The 17388-nt window shown below is 46.0% G+C and overlaps 1 protein-coding gene across 1 annotated transcript in view; it reads left to right on the top strand.

Annotated features, from left to right (window-relative positions):
• Window positions 1–14540, top strand: part of LOC310787848 (uncharacterized protein) — a gene marked incomplete at its 3' end in the record, with an annotated part of 42328 nt that extends 27788 nt beyond the window's left edge. Inside the window, exons 12-18 of the mRNA XM_083649311.1 lie at window positions 4155–4301; window positions 5959–6059; window positions 6429–7749; window positions 11823–11994; window positions 12999–13244; window positions 13477–13746; window positions 14410–14540. Coding sequence (XP_083505437.1) covers window positions 4155–4301; window positions 5959–6059; window positions 6429–7749; window positions 11823–11994; window positions 12999–13244; window positions 13477–13746; window positions 14410–14540 — 2388 coding nt within the window. The remainder of the gene's footprint in view (window positions 1–4154; window positions 4302–5958; window positions 6060–6428; window positions 7750–11822; window positions 11995–12998; window positions 13245–13476; window positions 13747–14409) is intronic.
• Window positions 14541–17388: the final 2848 nt, after the last annotated feature.

Genomic DNA, 17388 nt, shown 5'->3' with positions numbered 1-17388 from the left:
TGGGGGTATCTATTCAAAATACAGGAGGGTGCCCGGTGAGTACCCTTGAGCATTTTCAGATATTAACCCCTTAATTGCCAAAATTCCAGAAAATTAGGGATTTATGGGATTTCATGCAAAATACTCAAATCAAATGCATCACATTTGTTTTCTCCAATGTCTATTCATAAAGGAGGTCATGTACAATGTATCTCATTCCACATTAAATAATATTAACCCTTTTAGGCCGTGCCAGCAAAACCAACTGTTTATGACTATAGGGGTTGTGCTGGATGAGAACATCCATTGAGCCTTTGCTCATTGGCATGTAGAGATTCAGAGTAGATGATACACATTGGGAGGTGTGAAGGGCACATTTTGCTGCTGATGGTAGTTAAGCCTATTTGGATCTTGAGCATCCTACTCTGAAACATGCACAGAACATTGTGCATGGCAAACCAGGCACTCCACAGTTGCACTTATTGGAGTTAAAATCATCTCCAAAATGTAGTCTGGGACAAGTTTGCAATCTTCCGGTAGAGTGGTTGGGCTCAGTGACCTGTTGCATGTGTCTTTTTTTCCATCAAAATTCCTGTGTTCAATGCTAGTGGCAGATTTACATTGATATTTCAATATTGCTTGAAAGTGGGCCCTCTTAACATTCTCAATGAATGCTTCATTCGCTGGGCGGTAGAGCAGCTAAGTTTTTTAGCAGACATGTGTCCTTTCCCTTTCTTTTCCTCCCAGACAAGTAGCCTTGTGTGTGACATGTCTGTGCTCTCATTTATACCAGAACAGGCTGAGATGAAGGCAGTGGCTTGGTCGGGGACCTGCTGGAACGGTGCACCCACATTGCTAATGGCAGATAGTTTGTACAGTTTTGAGGACTTTGATGCCAGAGCCTTTTCCCAACCCATAGTAAGATGCTACAGTGTCACATCCCAATATGGAATGGGCTGGTAAAAGGTTCTTCACAATTTGTGAATGCTTGGCCAGTGTTGCCTTGATGTCCACTATTGCCCTTTCCTTGTGGGGCGATTCCATGATGTGTGGTGTACATCCAGTCCTTCCTGATGGTAATGGTGAAGGAGTAGGATGAACACATCTGTGTCATCAGAAACCACTGAGATTTGATGGGCTTCTCCAGCACACCTCAGGGCCTTTTGGACAATGATGGTGTCAGTTTCTTCCTGTTGATTTTCTATATCATATTGGCTCCTTCTTTCTTCCAACCTGATCTCAATGGGGCATGGCTCCTCCCCTGTCACCACCAACTTGTGTTTGCTTGTCCTCTGTAGATGGAAAAGCTGATCCTTCCTGGGTCAGTTCCTCACATAAGAGCTAAGAGATGGGTGTTTCTAGCTGACCCCTGTCTCTGTGACATCTCGGGTGATGGACTTGATACAGTACTGTAATCAGAGTAGCTGCCGAAGATGAGGTACACATCACTGTCTGATAGGTATGAATTCAGCCGTGTCTTATCATTTTTGATGAAATTGGCTATGGTGCCATCAGCTGGCCAGTGGATGTCCAAAGAAGGGCTGATCCATCAATGACACTGGCATTCCTCCTGGAGATTTTGACTTGGAATGACTTCTTCAGTGTAGACTTGGATTTACAAATTTGCATTCCGTCCTCATCCTCCCTAGACAGCAGTGTGATTACCCTTGAATCGATGGCATTTAGGTCATAAATTGTGGAATTGTCAACTTGGATTGATTTGGTGTTGTCATTGTCTTTACTTTGTTTGAGATGGTGTTGTAAAATCCCTCTGGCCAGGTCTTCTCAAAATCTTCTAACATTGCCTCCCCAATCATTACGGCACTGTCACTGGTGTTGGTGATCTTGATGTTCACGGTGCTTTTGCCCCTGGATGTTCGTTGGGATCCAATGGAGGCAGGTTTCCAGTTTCTGACAAAGTCCAGCCCTGTCCTTGACTTTGGCAACTGCTTAACCCATGGCTTTAGCCTCCTCCTTGTGATAGAGATGAACCTTTGTAGTATCTGTCTCATCATCTTCCATCTCCTTCATGTCTGACTCAATCTTGCAGCATATGTGGTGGCTCAGAGCCCAGATCTTCAGTGCCTCTGGCTTCATGGTTATTCCAATGATCCCTCCATCACTGTGGCCGTACCTCATGAAAGTAGTTATGAACTGGTTGATCCACAGGCCATTCCATATTCCACTAATGTGTCACATCACATGCTGCCCCTGGAGAAAATTCCTTTGTGGAGGAAGCTTCTCCATGGAATGAAGATAGTAGAAGCCATACCAGACATGATTGACATGGCCAGCTGCAAAGTAGTAGGTAAGCATCTTCTGGAATGTGGTCAGATGGAGAAGCCAGTCACCCTCACGTTCAGCCCAGATGTATGACATCAGCATCAGCATCATTGGTTTCACCAAGACCTAAACCCAAAGTTTGGCTGTTCTGGTCTGACTCACAATCTGATCCATAAGGCTCTCATCAGGTCATCTGCTTTCTGGAAATTTCTTACCAGAACTCCAGAGAGCCCACTATCAGCCATCAGTGAACATAAAGCCCCAACAAAACTCATCAATGCGTGCATACCCCCAAGACGCTTTAAGCAGCGCAGCCACATCTATAAGTGACATGTGTGTCTGTTTGAGGCGAGATGTGTCTGAGCCGAGATGCAGTGTCCCAGCCATTTTGAGTGGGGTGGCCCAGGTGGGGCACAGACTCAAGCAAGGGTGGCACTGATTGCGGCATTTAGGAAGGATGTAGAAAGGTTTTCCCTCGCCAAAATTTAGCCTAACATCACTCTAGCTTAAAGATTAGCCCGCTACAGCCTCTGAAAGACTGTATTGTTGGCCAGCACCCTCAGGATTTTGGGGTGGCCAAATTAGATTTAAGGGGTGGGCAGTGCCACCCCTGGCCACTCCCTAGAAACTCCCCTGCCAAGATGTGTGCACAGGACTTCAACAGTGCACCTAGACCCCTCCCCCCGGCTGTACAAGGAATTGAGAGTGGAGACAGAAAGTGCTGCGGCTCAAAGCCGGTGAAACATGCACATACGCCTACATGCACACACATGCGCACACGCATGCACACACACAGTGCCAGAGAGAGGGGAGTGTGGGAGAAGGGTCTGACTTGCGCAAACCTGCACTGCTTCAATACCTAGGATTGATTTATCAGACTAAAAGTCCTCTGCTAATTGCATGTTTTTATTGGGGGTCCGGGGGGGGGGGGGCACATGGGCGGGTGAATCAAATAGGCTACATTATACATGACCTCGTTGTTCCTTTATGAATAAACATTGGAGAAAGCAAATTTGATTTGAGGATTTTGCATGGAATCTCATAAATCCCTATTTTTAAGGGGATTTTGGCACTTAAGGGGTTAATATCTAAAAATGCTCAAGGGTGCTCACCGGGCACCCTCCTGTATTTTGAATAGGTACCCCCAAACTACAAGAATCGGCAGAGAAAAAAACTTTATCCGACGAAAAAAGGTTCATCAAAAAAACAGCCTTTGGCTCCTGGACTATAGTGTTCTGTGGGTATGTTAGTTTTTACTATTAAAGGGACAGCTCACCCTAAAATCCAAAATACATATTTTTCCTCTCAAAACTCAACAGCATTGTCTCTTTCCAGAAATCATGACCCGGTTACTCAAGATAATGCACAGACTTTGTTGTGAGCAGTTTCATGTAGGAACTATTTTCTTTTGCAGTCTCATGTAGGAACTAGCTGGCAGCTAGCGGGTGTAGTTCGGTCAAAAGAAAATAGTTCCTCCATGAAACTGCTCATAACGAGGTCCGTGGACTATCTTGAGTAATGAGGTCATGATTTCTGTAAAGAGACATTGCTGTTGAGTTTTTCAAATGTATTTCTTTGGCACTTTGAGCACCACAAGCCGAGTGCCATCCAGTTCCATTGTATTGGAGAGATGTGTCTGAGCCAGAAACTCTGCGGCCGATATCTCCAAAACTCAGGCTACTAACACAAAACGATATAGATGGATAAATAGCACTAGAGAGGGAATATAATTATGTATTTTGGATTTCAGGGTGAGCTGTTCCTTTAACTAGTGTTCTGTGGGTATGTTAATTTTCAGTATTAAGGACCAGTTGTGGGAATCAGAACGGAAGATGTTGTAGGAAGACCAGGTATCTTCAAAACTGTTCCCCTCTTCCCTGTGTGTTTTTCAGAAGGGCCGTATGAAGGAGGCAGGCCAGCGCTACCAGTACGCCCTGAGGAGGTTCCCTCGCGAGGGTCTGGGCGAGGAACTGAAAGGCCTGAAAGATCTGCGCGTCTCCCTCTATCTCAACCTCTCTCGCTGCCGCAGGAAAACCAATGTAAAAAGCCCACGGCTGCTTCAGTGGTGTCAAACTGCTCATGCAATATTGAACAGCATCAGCGTCTTTTTCAGCTGCAGAAGGGGGATGGGTGGAGGTCATCCCTTATCATCTGTTTGCATCAGGCATGCGAGTAGTGCAGCGGCAGGTCCACTGTCTACCAACAACACAAGGGCTTGGCCGGGCATCCATACAGGCACAATTGGCCGTGTCTGCGGGTGGGAAGCCGGATTAAAGGGTATATGTCCTGGTCGCTGCACTAGTGCCTCCTCTGGTCAGTCGGGGCACCTGTTTGGGGGGGGGGACTGGAGAGGAATAGTGTGCTCCTCCCACGCGCTACGCCTCGCTGTCAGATGCAAAGAAGCAGGTGGGGACTTCACATGTATCCGAGCCGGAGGAAGTATGTGCTAGTCTGCAACTCTCCCCAGATCAGCAGAGGGGGTGGAGCAGCGACCGGGACAGCAGGGGGAATTGGCCAAGTGAAATCCCCCCCCCCCCCCAAAAAAAGAAAAGGTATAGACCATCAACATAGAAAGATAGTATCAGTATCAATATAGCTCGCCCTAAGAAATATCACCACTTTTCCGTATAATATCTAATTTCATTTTTGCCTGCAAGTTACTTTCAAAATGTAATATACTACATATTACTAGTTACTTTCATTTGCTAGTTACTTTACAATATTACTGTCTGTGTAGAGTAACTTGTTACTTATTACACTACTTTTGCATTACTTTCACCAAAATAACTGCAGTAGCAGAATGACATCGCCGCCCCGGAACCACCCCGAAAAAGAATTTAAACCGTGTTCGAGTCAGTGTACTGTAAACCGTCCAAAATTCTAAACGTTATCATTTTCCTTTGTTATTCTCATCTATAGTGGTCATTTGCATAAAAACACACAATTTGAGTAGGAAATTATTGTCTTTTATTTATTTTTTGCTTTGATAAAAAAAAAAAAAAAAAAGGTAACTCAATTTGTAACTTGTGTTACTTGACAAAGTAACTGGTTGCTGATTATTGAAATCCTATTGGTAATAAGTTATATTACTGAGTTACTGCTAAAAGTAATATATTACATGTAATATGTTACTTTTGTAATGAGTTACCCCCAACACTGACCATCACACCTAAATGCCTAACCCCTAACCTCAACCCAATTCTAAGCTCACCCTTCAAACCAAGTCTTCACCTTCAACCGGCCCTTTGAGGGTGTGTGAGAAAGTGAGGAGCGGCCAAAATGTCCTCATCACTTTCCTCATGTCCTCACTTCCCAGCTCCAAAACCCAAATAGGTTCTCACTAAGATGGCTGTACAAGGACACACACACACACACACACACACACACACACACACACACACACACACACACACACACACACACACACACACACACACACACACACACACACAGCATTTTTATTGGCAGTGCCTCAGGCTGCTCTGCATGCATGCACTAAAGTTTCTCCAGTTATGACTTCTGCTTCACAAACATTGTCTCTTCTAGTCACTTAAGCACAAAGTTCAGCACACCCTGCATTTTTTCTGTGAACATGCTGTGTCTAATGTGAGGCTAAAGCACATTGTCACTTGTTCCCACCAGGAACATATTGCATTACATTAAAGAGAAGTTCGTTTTCTCTGTCTGAAAACGCAGGACTTTGACATCGCTGAGGAGTTTTCAACAAAAGCCCTGGAGCTCAAACCCAGGTCTTATGAAGCGTATTATGCCAGAGCACGGGCCAAGAGGAGCAGCAGGTAAGGCCATGTTAACTGGAGTCTATTAGTACGAAGCATCTAGAAACTGTCAACAATAGACCTCATGGGGGCCATTTTGTGTCGAAAAGGCAGGGTAAACACTGGGTTTCCAAATTCCAATCATGGAAGTTTGAAAGCCTCATTAGTGTTTTGCTTGCACCTGTGTTTCCTTTTCGACACAAAATGGCCCCCATGAGAAGGGTCTATAGAGCATTATTTTCCTCTGCGGAGGTTGATTCTTGCGAGGGCCAGCAAAGCATATCAGGATGCAAAGTCATCCGTTGCTCCTGCAGGTTAATTATCACGGTGGCCATGTTGTAAACAAAGTCGTTTTTACGCTCCTTTGATCATTTTCTCCGGCCTCCCCAGGCAGTTTGCTGCAGCGCTGGCAGACCTCCACGAAGCAGCGCGACTCTGCCCCTCCAACCGGGAGATCCGCCGCCTCCTGTCGCGGGTAGAGGAGGAGTGCCAGCATCATCTGAAGACCCTCGGCACCAGCACACCACAGGGTTACAACCAGGACCCCCACTCCTCCCACCACCATCAACCCAGCGAGGGGGAGGCGGACGTCTACTCCCAGGGAAGCCTAGAGAGACAAGTCCCTGTGGAGCAGGTCGCTGTAGAGAAGGAGGACGAGGGGGAACAGAGAGAGCTGCAATGTGCCAAAAGCCCGGAGTTTTGGCCTCTGAATCCCTACGCTCCCAAGAGGACTCGCCCTGGAAGTATGGCCTTTGGGGTGGCGGAGCAGGCACCGTGTTTTCCTCCAGACGAGTCCGCGCAGAGCCAACCGTTTGTGGACCTGCCCGAGCCTGGTCCTCCGCCCAGCAGACAGGGCAGCAGGACCCAGCAGCACCACTGCCACTCCCTCCAGTCGGGCAGCAGAGTCGGGGGCAGGCCTCTCTCTCTGTGCAGGCCCTCCAGCCCTCTGCCGGGCAGACGCATGTCCACCTCCCTGAGGCCGACCGCGGCGCTGGGCATCGACATCAGCCCCGTGCCTCCGGGCGGGGACCACCCCACTGACCACTATCACCCCATCTCCCCCAACAGCTCCTCCCCCCCAGGCCCTATCCAGCTCTACCAGCCGCGCGCCTCCAGTTTCTCTAGGGGCTCTGACAGACTCCCCACCCACACTGTGCCTCTGGACGGTCTGGCTCTCGCTCTGGGGTCCGGTATGGAGGTTCGGAGGGAGGGCGGCGGGGGCACGGCGGGCTCACGGGGGTCCAGCTCCAGTCAGGCCTCCAGTGGGACCCTGTCAGACGGCGGCAGACAGCAGGTGCCGGACGCTCCGTGCATCTCAAAGAGCAGTGGCAGCTTCAAGACCAAACCTGAGCTCAAACCCTGGCCCTTCATGGGGGTCATGGACAAGGCGGTCCAGGGCCAGCAATCCTCTGGGCTCGGCAGCCGGCAGGGCCAGGGAGGAGGAGGGGTGGAGAGTTTCAATATGTCCGTCATGGAATTCCAAGTGTTGAACAATGAGTTGAAGCGTGCCTCTTACCCGCCGGAGCCGCCCCCTGGTGGTCAGGCCGGCAGCCAGCAGGGCAGGGAGTTCCACCAGCGAGAGGCCAGAGCCGCCGCCTCATCCCAGCTCCGCTTCCCCGACGGGAGGCATCGACAGGCCAGCCTGACCAGAGACAACCCAGCCCTTCACATGGCTCCCATCAAACCCAAACGCTCCTTTATAGAGTCCAATGTCTGAATAGAGTTGATCAAAGCACAGATACAGGCTTATTTTTTTCAAGAATACAGTATGTCCCATATAAGGTAGCAAAGGAGACTGGTTTGAGAATAGCTACCAGAGTCTGTTTTGTAGAGTTTCGCCGCTGCACTGCATTTTACAATCTGGAACCAGTGTTAAACTCAGGCTACTATGCTTTTTGCTTACATGTGTCTTACACTCGTATATCTAAGAAAACCTGACAATAGGAAAGTGAAAAATCAGTAGTTATAGTGTCTCAAACTTTGGTTTATTATAGCAAATATAAAACTCCTAGAGGAAGCAATGTGCACGAATATACAAAAGGTCACGGCATTAGTTGCAGGCTATGAACATTTCTATTGTCGAGTGTCTTTTGAAGAACATTTATATTTGTACGTTGTACACTATATTTGCAGATTATATATTTCCCTGTAATTGGTAATTATCTGTCAGCATTACAGGCTTCAAGAGAAATTTGTGTACTGGAGGTTCTTTTTCTTGGTACATTTGATAAAAAGGTATGTGCACCGACTGTACACGGCATTGTTGGAACTTTTATTGTCATAATCTAGCATTGAATTGATTGCTTAAACATACACAGTGTGCTATTTATTTTTGCATAGCAGAGATTATTCATATGAAGTGTTTATTGGTTTATTTGGACATGAAAGAGAGCATTTGCACAAGCAACAGAAGGATAAACACCTAAAGAGAGCAGTTACCACATTATCACGGTGGTATAATAAAACATGGGGCCCTAATGTGTCCTACATTTACATTTGTACATTACTTTTTTCACAGCATAATCAGAGTGTATGTATAATATATACATGGGTCACAGTCCAGCACTTACCCAAAGAGACATCCAATCTCACCTTTAAAGGAAAATCCAAAATACATATTTTCCCTCTCACCTGTAGTGCTATTTTATCTATATCGTTTTGGGCTAGTTGCCTGAGTTTTGGAGCTATTGGCTGTATGTCTGCCTTCTCTCCAATACAATGGCACTGGATGGCACTCAGCTCAACAGCATTGATCCACAGACTGTTGTCAGCAGTTTCATGTAGGAACAATTTTCAACCAAACTACACTCAGTAGCTGCTAGCAGCAGAAACTAGCGCACCTAGCTAAGCAGGTGTAGTTCTATCGAAAATAGTTCCTACATAAAACTGCTCACAACACGTATACAGTCAAACCAGAACTACATTCAGTTTACCCAGCTCAATAAATAATTCCCTCCTTTCCTCTGCATAGTGTGGACATTGCAACAGTACATGCTGCACAGTTTCCAATACTCCACAATGCTCACACTTGCCATCTTTATGTTTCCCCATGATCTTCAGCCCACTTGCCAGCCCACAATGCCCTAATCTAAGCCTGGTCAGTTTAATGTCATCTGACCTAGGCATGCTCACCCTGTTACCAGCTCTCACAGAATGTTGGATACTGTATAGTTTCCTCCCTTTATGGTCACCCTCCCACTCCTGCTGCCACTGCCGACTAATCCTCTCGCTAATGATGCTCCGACACTCCATCTTGCCAAGTGCCACCTGCACATCTAGCTACCTCTACCCAAACTGGCCTTAGCCATCTTATCCGCCTCCTCATTTCCCTCAACTCCTGCATGCGCTGGCACCCACAAAAAACCCACTCTACACCCCTGCCTCTCTAGTTCAGTCAGTTTAATTAAGATCTCCCCAACTATATCTACTCTAGCTCTACCCCCCTCACCTCCCCCCAAAGCCATCAAGGCAGAAAGAGAATCGGAGCATACAACAGCCTGACTGAATCCCCCCTCTTCCACCCACCACAATGCCCACAGTAAAGCGATCAGCTCTGCTGAGAATATTGAGATACCATCAGGCAGTCTCCTACTCTGACTGATTTTGGCATGAGAGACATACATTCCAAAACCCACTCTTCCACTATCAGGGTCTCTTGAGCCATCCGTATAAATATTGATATAGTTATTCCACTTGTTACTAAGATGTTCCTCCACGCCCACCGCAACACTTCCTATTCGCTTTTCCTGTATGGCCTCTCTTATTGTTAAGTCCACCTCCGCCTCTGACCACAGCCAACGAGGTACAGGTGGCCAGAAAACAGGGGGCCCTACCTTTATTTTATTAAAACCCAGTTCCTCTGAGTAGTACCCCCTTACTGTATTAATATAGCTGCACCTATTCATCCTGCTAGCACCATTTCCAAACTCCCAACATTCAGACAGCAAACAAATTGAAGGAAGTGCTGTACAGAGCCTTTTAGCTTGATCCAATAATTTAGAGCTAGCTTTGCACGTCGCAGCCTCAGTGGAGCCTCCCCCGCTTCCACCAGCAGCGCCGGGACCGGCGTTGTTGGAAATGCCCCAGTGCACAGTCTCAAAGCCCTAGCCTGAACAACATCGAGCTTAGCCAGTGTAGATTTGGCCGCTGACCCATAAGCCAAACACCCATAATCAAAAATAGCTCTTATCATGGCCTTATAAATCATCAACATTGCACCCCTGTCTGCCCCCCAAGAACAACCAGCCAGGCACCTCATAATGTTAACTATCTTCCCAACACCTACCTACCATTTTCCCCACATGCACTCCATATGTCAATCTTTCATCCATCCACACACCCAAAAACCACATACTTAGACTTTGCTACCGATAACCACTTATCAGCCCAAACCTTCACCCTATCCAGGGCTCCCTGCATCTGTTTCATCAAATATCCAACATTGCGCCCTCTTTTCCAGATTGCTCCATCATCTGCAAAAAGAGTTCTACCAAAGCCACCCCCCACTTCATCAAACATACTATTAACCATTAAAGACAGGACTAATAACACTTCCCTGTGGGGTCCCATTATCTATATAGTTACAGTGTCAGACAGACTCCCCCCCCCCACTTTCACCTGTATGGTACGAGATCTCAGAAAATCTCTAATCCAGTTTAGCATCCTGCCCCGAACCCCTGCATCATACAACTTTATCACCAGCCCCTCTTTCCACAGCATGTCATAGGCCTTCTCTATGTCTAATAATACACTTACCACTGCCTAACAAGCTGCTCTAAAGTGTTCAGAGACATAATGCAGCGCCACAACAGGACAACCCGAGTACTGCGCGTTTCACATGGCGTATGAAATAATCTTAATTGTCAATGTGTTTCAATCAATAAGGCATAGGCATTGTAATTACTTTGCAGATTGGATGTCATATCTCAATGTAGAAATATAATAGCAGGAGGACACTACTTTTGCATGAATAGATCAAACATTTTAGTGAAAGGAACGTTTTAAAAGTAAAAAACAACAACAACAAGTTAACCAGATTATTAGTTATTATTTTTGTCGATGTAAATCGTTCATTTAGAATGTTAAGTTGCAGAACGTCTTGTTTTCCAGGTTTGATGGTCATGTCTCGAACATTCCCAGCAGCACTTGAACGCAACTTAGCTGGAGCAAAGAGTGTTGAAGGCAAGAGTACATACGCTACTTTTTTTTGCAACAGCTCTGCCGCCATTTTGGTCTGAAAAAACACCCGCTTGACCAATGGGACAACAGCAGAGAAACATGACAGCCAATCAGAAGTGTCTCCTCCAGGACAAAATGGCGGATTTCTGTGTTGATGTTGCAATGGAACAACAATGTAATATCCAATCCCTCGTATGTAGCGTTAAGTTCTTTGGCTGTTGTAATGAGATGCTGAGTTACGACAGTGATGCGGGGTTACGACAGCGCCGCAAGGCATTATGGGAACTGCCGTAGACGAGAACGTCAGATCAGACATGACATGTGAATGAACAACAACGCTGAAGTAAAGCTCATAACGAACAACCATACCTGTGTGGACAATAGATAATTTCAACAAAGAATAAACACTAGAAGGGTTTATTACAGCTGTAGCAACATGTTCTCCTCGCTGCTGTCGGGTTGCGCGGTCTGGTTCCACAGGAAATGAAAGTGAAAGTTGTCCAGGCTGTCATGGAAGCTGTTCTGCAGGAACGGGTTTCTACCAATGAATAAGCATGTGTTTAATCTTAAAAACCCTGGTCTACTCGTGCTAGCTAGCACTGCTAGCTGTGTCTGTCTCAGACGTCCTGGCTGCCCAGTGTGTTCTTTGATGAGCGGGTGTTTTTGAACCAGGAAGGCCACATGGAGACCCAGTTCATCCACAGAGACGCTGTGCTGCAGTTTGGCCACAGAGGAGACCCTCCTGTTAACCCCTGCATCACCACCTTCCTGCTCATGGGTAGGCTATGGCTTTGAGCTAGACACTGACAACTATCTATTCCAGGGCTTTTCAAAGTCTGACAACTATCTATTCCAGGGCTTTTCAAAGTCTGTGACTGTGTGATCCCCCCCAGACAAAGCTTGGGAAAAAGGCGCCCCCTCGCTCCATTCCTGGATATATGCTATTGGATGTTCATGATGATGTAATTTTATCCCATATACAGCCTGATATTGCCGTTAGTGTTTGACATACGTCAGACTCATCAGACTACACCAAATACATAACAAGATTTAATTTGTTTCCGACTCTGGAAATGTAGGGAAAAACAGTAAAATTCCCCCAAAAATGACGGTATCTCTGAACTATCTTTAACCAAATCACGTGATCTTCGTTTGATAATTAATGTAATAACTAATTTAATATCTTTTCACTTCCAATCGCTGAGCCTCCCCTGAAACTGCTTGGGGATGCCTGCATCCTACTTTGAAAACTCTGATCTATTCTATTCTATTCTATTCTATTCTATTCTATTATGTGTTGGGCAAGTTACTTTCAAAATGTAATGGTAACTTTCATTTGAAATGAATGTTTCTTTACACTGTGTATTAGAGTAAACTTATTACATTACTTTTGCATTACTTTCACCAAAAGAAATGCAAAAGTACAACAGCGCTGGTTAAAAGCTTGGGTAACACAATGTGAGAGCCTTATTCAAGGTTCCAGACTCACTTTTTTCACCACTGTCCCGGAAACCGTATGAAAAAAGAATTTCACCCATCCTCAAGTCAGTGTAAACTGTACAAAATTCAAAATGTTATCCTTTTACTTTGTTATTGTCATCTATTGGTTATTTGCATAAAAACCACACAATTCAAATCATTAGGAAATAAAATGTTGTATTTTTATTTAAATATTTGCTTTGGATTATCTACTGCATTTTTAGTTTACATTGATACATCTCTCCTTCAAACAACTGTATTTACTCAACTTTCTCTATTCTATTCTATTCTACTCTCCTGCAGTGTCTAAGGTGGACCTGCGGGGGTATGTGGAGGGGGTGGATGAAGAGCAGCTGGAGTGCGAGCTGCGGTGGTTCAGCACAAGGGGCATCCAGGTGTGCTGGCCGGGCCATGGGGCCCAGGACTACGACCTGTGGTTCACCTGCACGCTCAGACACAGCCAGGGCCTGTTCACCCTCACAAGCTTCCTCAGGCACACCCTCGTGCAGGAGGACTACCTCAGCCAGCCCGTCATCGGGGACAGAGACGGTCGGTCTGGGTGCCTGTTTGGGGGGGAGGGGAACTGGGTGGAATAAGGTGATCCTCCGACGCGCTATGTCCTGCTGGTGAAACTCCTCGCTGTCAGGTGAAAACAAGCGGCTGACGACTGCACATGTGTCGGAGGAAGCATGTGCTATCCCAATGCATGTATTGGCAAACCGTTATAACCCTCGTTTAAAAGTGTATCTGTGTGCTTCTGTGTCATCATGTGCTTTTCCAGCCACCATGGTTCTACAAACCATTTCTCCATGGGTGCGAGCGAGCCTACAGTCCCAACAGAAGCTCCACTGCCAGTTTGCCATCGACCACCGGGGGCCGAACGTCAACGTGGAGTGGTACCGGCAGCATCGCGGGGAGAGGACCAAGCTGTTCAGCTGCTACAGCAGCCGGTCGGGGCAGACGCAGGGCACCGGGGTCAGGCTGAAGGGCCTGGCCGGGGGGGGGACGCCTCCTTCACCCTGCCCCTCGTCAAGATCTCAAATGAGGGGACGTACGCCTGCTCTGTGTCGGTGCCTTTTCGTTTTCAGGCTTTCATATATTTCTGCTTACTTGTAAAGTGGAAAGCCCTCCTTATAAACAGAATAAGGTATAGCACTCCATGGTTTTGTAGAAATGTGATTATCTAAACGGCAACTTTGACCATTTCATTTGTTTAATTGGCTCTCTTGCCTTATTTAGACATGATGATGCTGCCATGATCTCACTCACTACGCATTTCTGATAGAAGCCGGCAGTTCTGCGTGGTTTGGGGGTGGACTTGAGGCAGGACTGAACCATTTCATGAAAATCGAAGGGGGAGGAGGGTGGATGATTTTTTTGTTTGTTGCCAAAATACAATAAAAATAAAAATAAACCATTCGTTTTATTAGTAGGAATAAAATATTATATTAATGACGATAGCTTAATAATTTAATACTGCAAAAAATTCTTCAGTTTTTCCACGGTTTCAATACTGCGCCACTGCAGCCAAGTACTGTGTGTACAGTGTGTTTGCATCTGTTGGCTGTTGGTGCATGAGCATCTTGGGAGGTGTTAGCAAAAGATAGACGCAATCCACATTAGTCCCACTCAATGCAGTGGTCTGTTTAAGAGCTGTGGTTATTCCCCCTCATTATGCCTTTATTGATTGTGTTTGCCTGCCCTCCCTGTGAAGTGGCTGGTGTGAGCGAGGCCTACGAGGACGCGGCTAGCTGCTTGTGGATGCTCACCAACTCCAAGGCCTGTGCCAACTGCAAGTCCCCCATACAGAAGAACGAGGGCTGCAACCATATGCAGTGTGCTAAGGTAAGGCAGACCAGAGGTTTCACACACTTTCTGTTGCTAATGCAATCTGAAGACTGTCTCGTCCTCGGGAGGTCATTGTCTTACCTATATAAAATTTCAAAACATCTGCACCGTGTTGTAAAGGTGTGTTCACACCGACCTATTAAAGTTTTTCGCTGGCGTCGAGTTTACATACAAAGTCAATGCAAACGAGCGATTGAGCGTATATTCGCCTGGGAGAAAAATCGCTGGGCGTCCGAGCGGCAGAGACAGAGCGATAGGAAGAAAATTTGCTCGTCGCTCGAGATGAAATATCCCAACTCGAGCGAAAATACGCTGGCATCAGTCGCTCGCTGTTCAACGCTGATTGGCTGCCATGTGAGAGTGAGTCAAGGATCACACTGGCTTGGAACAAACCGCTGGTTTATTGTGTGGCAACAAACCACATTGACAGCCTGACAGCTGACATGAAGTGAAGTCTGTCCTACCGGTATGGAGCTCGCATTAGGAGCACGCTGATAGGCTTTAGCTTGTAAACAATGACGGTGGCTCGTAGTGGACAAATATCATGACATTGCGTAACGTTATATCCCCCACATGTCCGTCATTTCGTGTGCCTGTTGATGAGCGATTTAAACAGAGCGACAGCGATTCCAAAGGGTTGACTTGAGCGACAGAGCGAAAAATAAATATCTCGGTGTGAACGCACCTTAAGTGTAATTTTGCTATGTGTAAACCATACCATTCTTTTCCTGCTCTCCCCAACATTTCAATAAACCTTTATGGCATATTATTACTATACAACAATACTGGTGTTGACAGTAATAGAAGATGCCAAATCATTCAAAACAATAAGCATTTTGCTTTTAGGAGCATTGTGCCAGCGTGCAGCGCTGTTCCAAAACGTGTCAACGTGTGTCGTTGCCTGGGAAACGCACATCCCATAATACAACTGTTTGCATCGCATCCCATAATAGTATGATGATACTTGGGATGCCATTGCGAACATAGATGTGAACAGGTTAGCTAAAACTTTAACGTCGCCAGTGATGGCCCCCACCGTTGCGGTCGGGGTACGTTTCAAAATCCCTCCAGGCCTGAAAGATTTTCTAGGGGAAACACTGAATGGCAATGACAACATGCTGTGTACCTGTGTGGGAAGAAAAGTGTATAAGCTTTAATTTTGATTAGGGCTGGGTATCGCCACTGACTTCCCGATACGATTCCGATACACAAGGTCCCAAGTCGATACGATTCCAGATACGATACGATTCGATATCGATATTTTAGTTACAATACCAGTTTTGCTTTGATAATGGAAGAGATTCTCAAATAACTAATGCTGTAAATTGTACAAGGAACCCTCTAACCTGGTGCATTATTACAAAATATTAATATTTACATTAAGAATTGACCATAAAGCAAGCAGTTACATCATGTAATTCTTTTTTATTTAAACATGACCAACATAGTCATTCAACATCTTATCTTTCTTTACAGTCTTCTGTCTCTTTCTTTACAGTCTTCTGTGAGAAGCCAAACAAATTTAGATTTCCACTATACAACAGAATCATTGAACAGCAGCATGTTGTAAACAGTGTTTCATAAAGTATAAATGCTTTGTAAATAAAATAAAATAAAATAAAATAAAATACAGCTCATGAACATTTCCAGTTCACAAACATTATAGTGCAAACAGATTTGAGGTCTGTACATCTGGCTCATGGTGCATGCACAATGCACATGTAGCCTACAGTATTTATGTTTTTGTTTCAACTACAAAAATAAATAAACGTCAACTTGAAACTATGTTTTAACTACCACACACAGCCTTCTTTTTTTTTGTAAAATATCGATACTGGGATTTATGTATCGATACTTGTTCCTTCACATGAATATCGATTCAATATCGATATATCGATTTTTTTTTAACCCAGCCCTAATTTTGATGTAAAAAAGCTAACTCCTGAGCGAAAAGGGCCCCATACGTTTTCTGCTCCCTTTTGGACCAGGAATCCAACTGCGCCATGCGCGGGCCTCTCCGGGCACCGTAAAAAACCTCATTTTCGTAACCCTAACCCTAGATGTGGGTATGGCAATTTGCAATGGTTCGGCAACGAAACTCCTGAGCGAAAAGGGCCCCATACGTTTTCTGCTCCCTTTTGGACCAGGAATCCAACTGCGCCATGCGCGGGCCTCTCCGGGCACCGTAAAAAACCTCATTTTCGTAACCCTAACCCTAGGTGCTAGTCGGGGTTAGACAATTGCTCGGCAACGAAACTCCTGAGCGAAAAGGGCCCCATACGTTTTCTGCTCCCTTTTGGACCAGGAATCCAACTGCGCCATGCGCGGGCCTCTCCGGGCACCGTAAAAAACCTCATTTTCGTAACCCTAACCCTAGATGTGGGTATGGCAATTTGCAATGGTTCGGCAACGAAACTCCTGAGCGAAAAGGGCCCCATACGTTTTCTGCTCCCTTTTGGACCAGGAATCCAACTGCGCCATGCGCGGGCCTCTCCGGGCACCGTAAAAAACCTAATTTTCGTAACCCTAACCCTAGATGTGGGTATGGCAATTTGCAATGGTTCGGCAACGAAACTCCTGAGCGAAAAGGGCCCCATACGTTTTCTGCTCCCTTTTGGACCAGGAATCCAACTGCGCCATGCGCGGGCCTCTCCGGGCACCGTAAAAAAACTCATTTTCGTAACCCTAACCCTAGGTGCTAGTCGGGGTTAGACAATTGCTCGGCAACGAAACTCCTGAGCGAAAAGGGCCCCATATGTTTTCTGCTCCCTTTTGGACCAGGAATCCAACTGCGCCATGCGCGGGCCTCTCCGGACACCGTAAAAAACCTAATTTTCGTAACCCT

This window comes from Poromitra crassiceps (assembly GCF_964638095.1).
Source record: "Poromitra crassiceps genome assembly, chromosome: 13".
Taxonomy (NCBI): domain Eukaryota; kingdom Metazoa; phylum Chordata; class Actinopteri; order Beryciformes; family Melamphaidae; genus Poromitra; species Poromitra crassiceps.
Note: the sequence above shows the minus strand (reverse complement) of the source record. Positions and strands in the feature narration are given on the sequence as shown.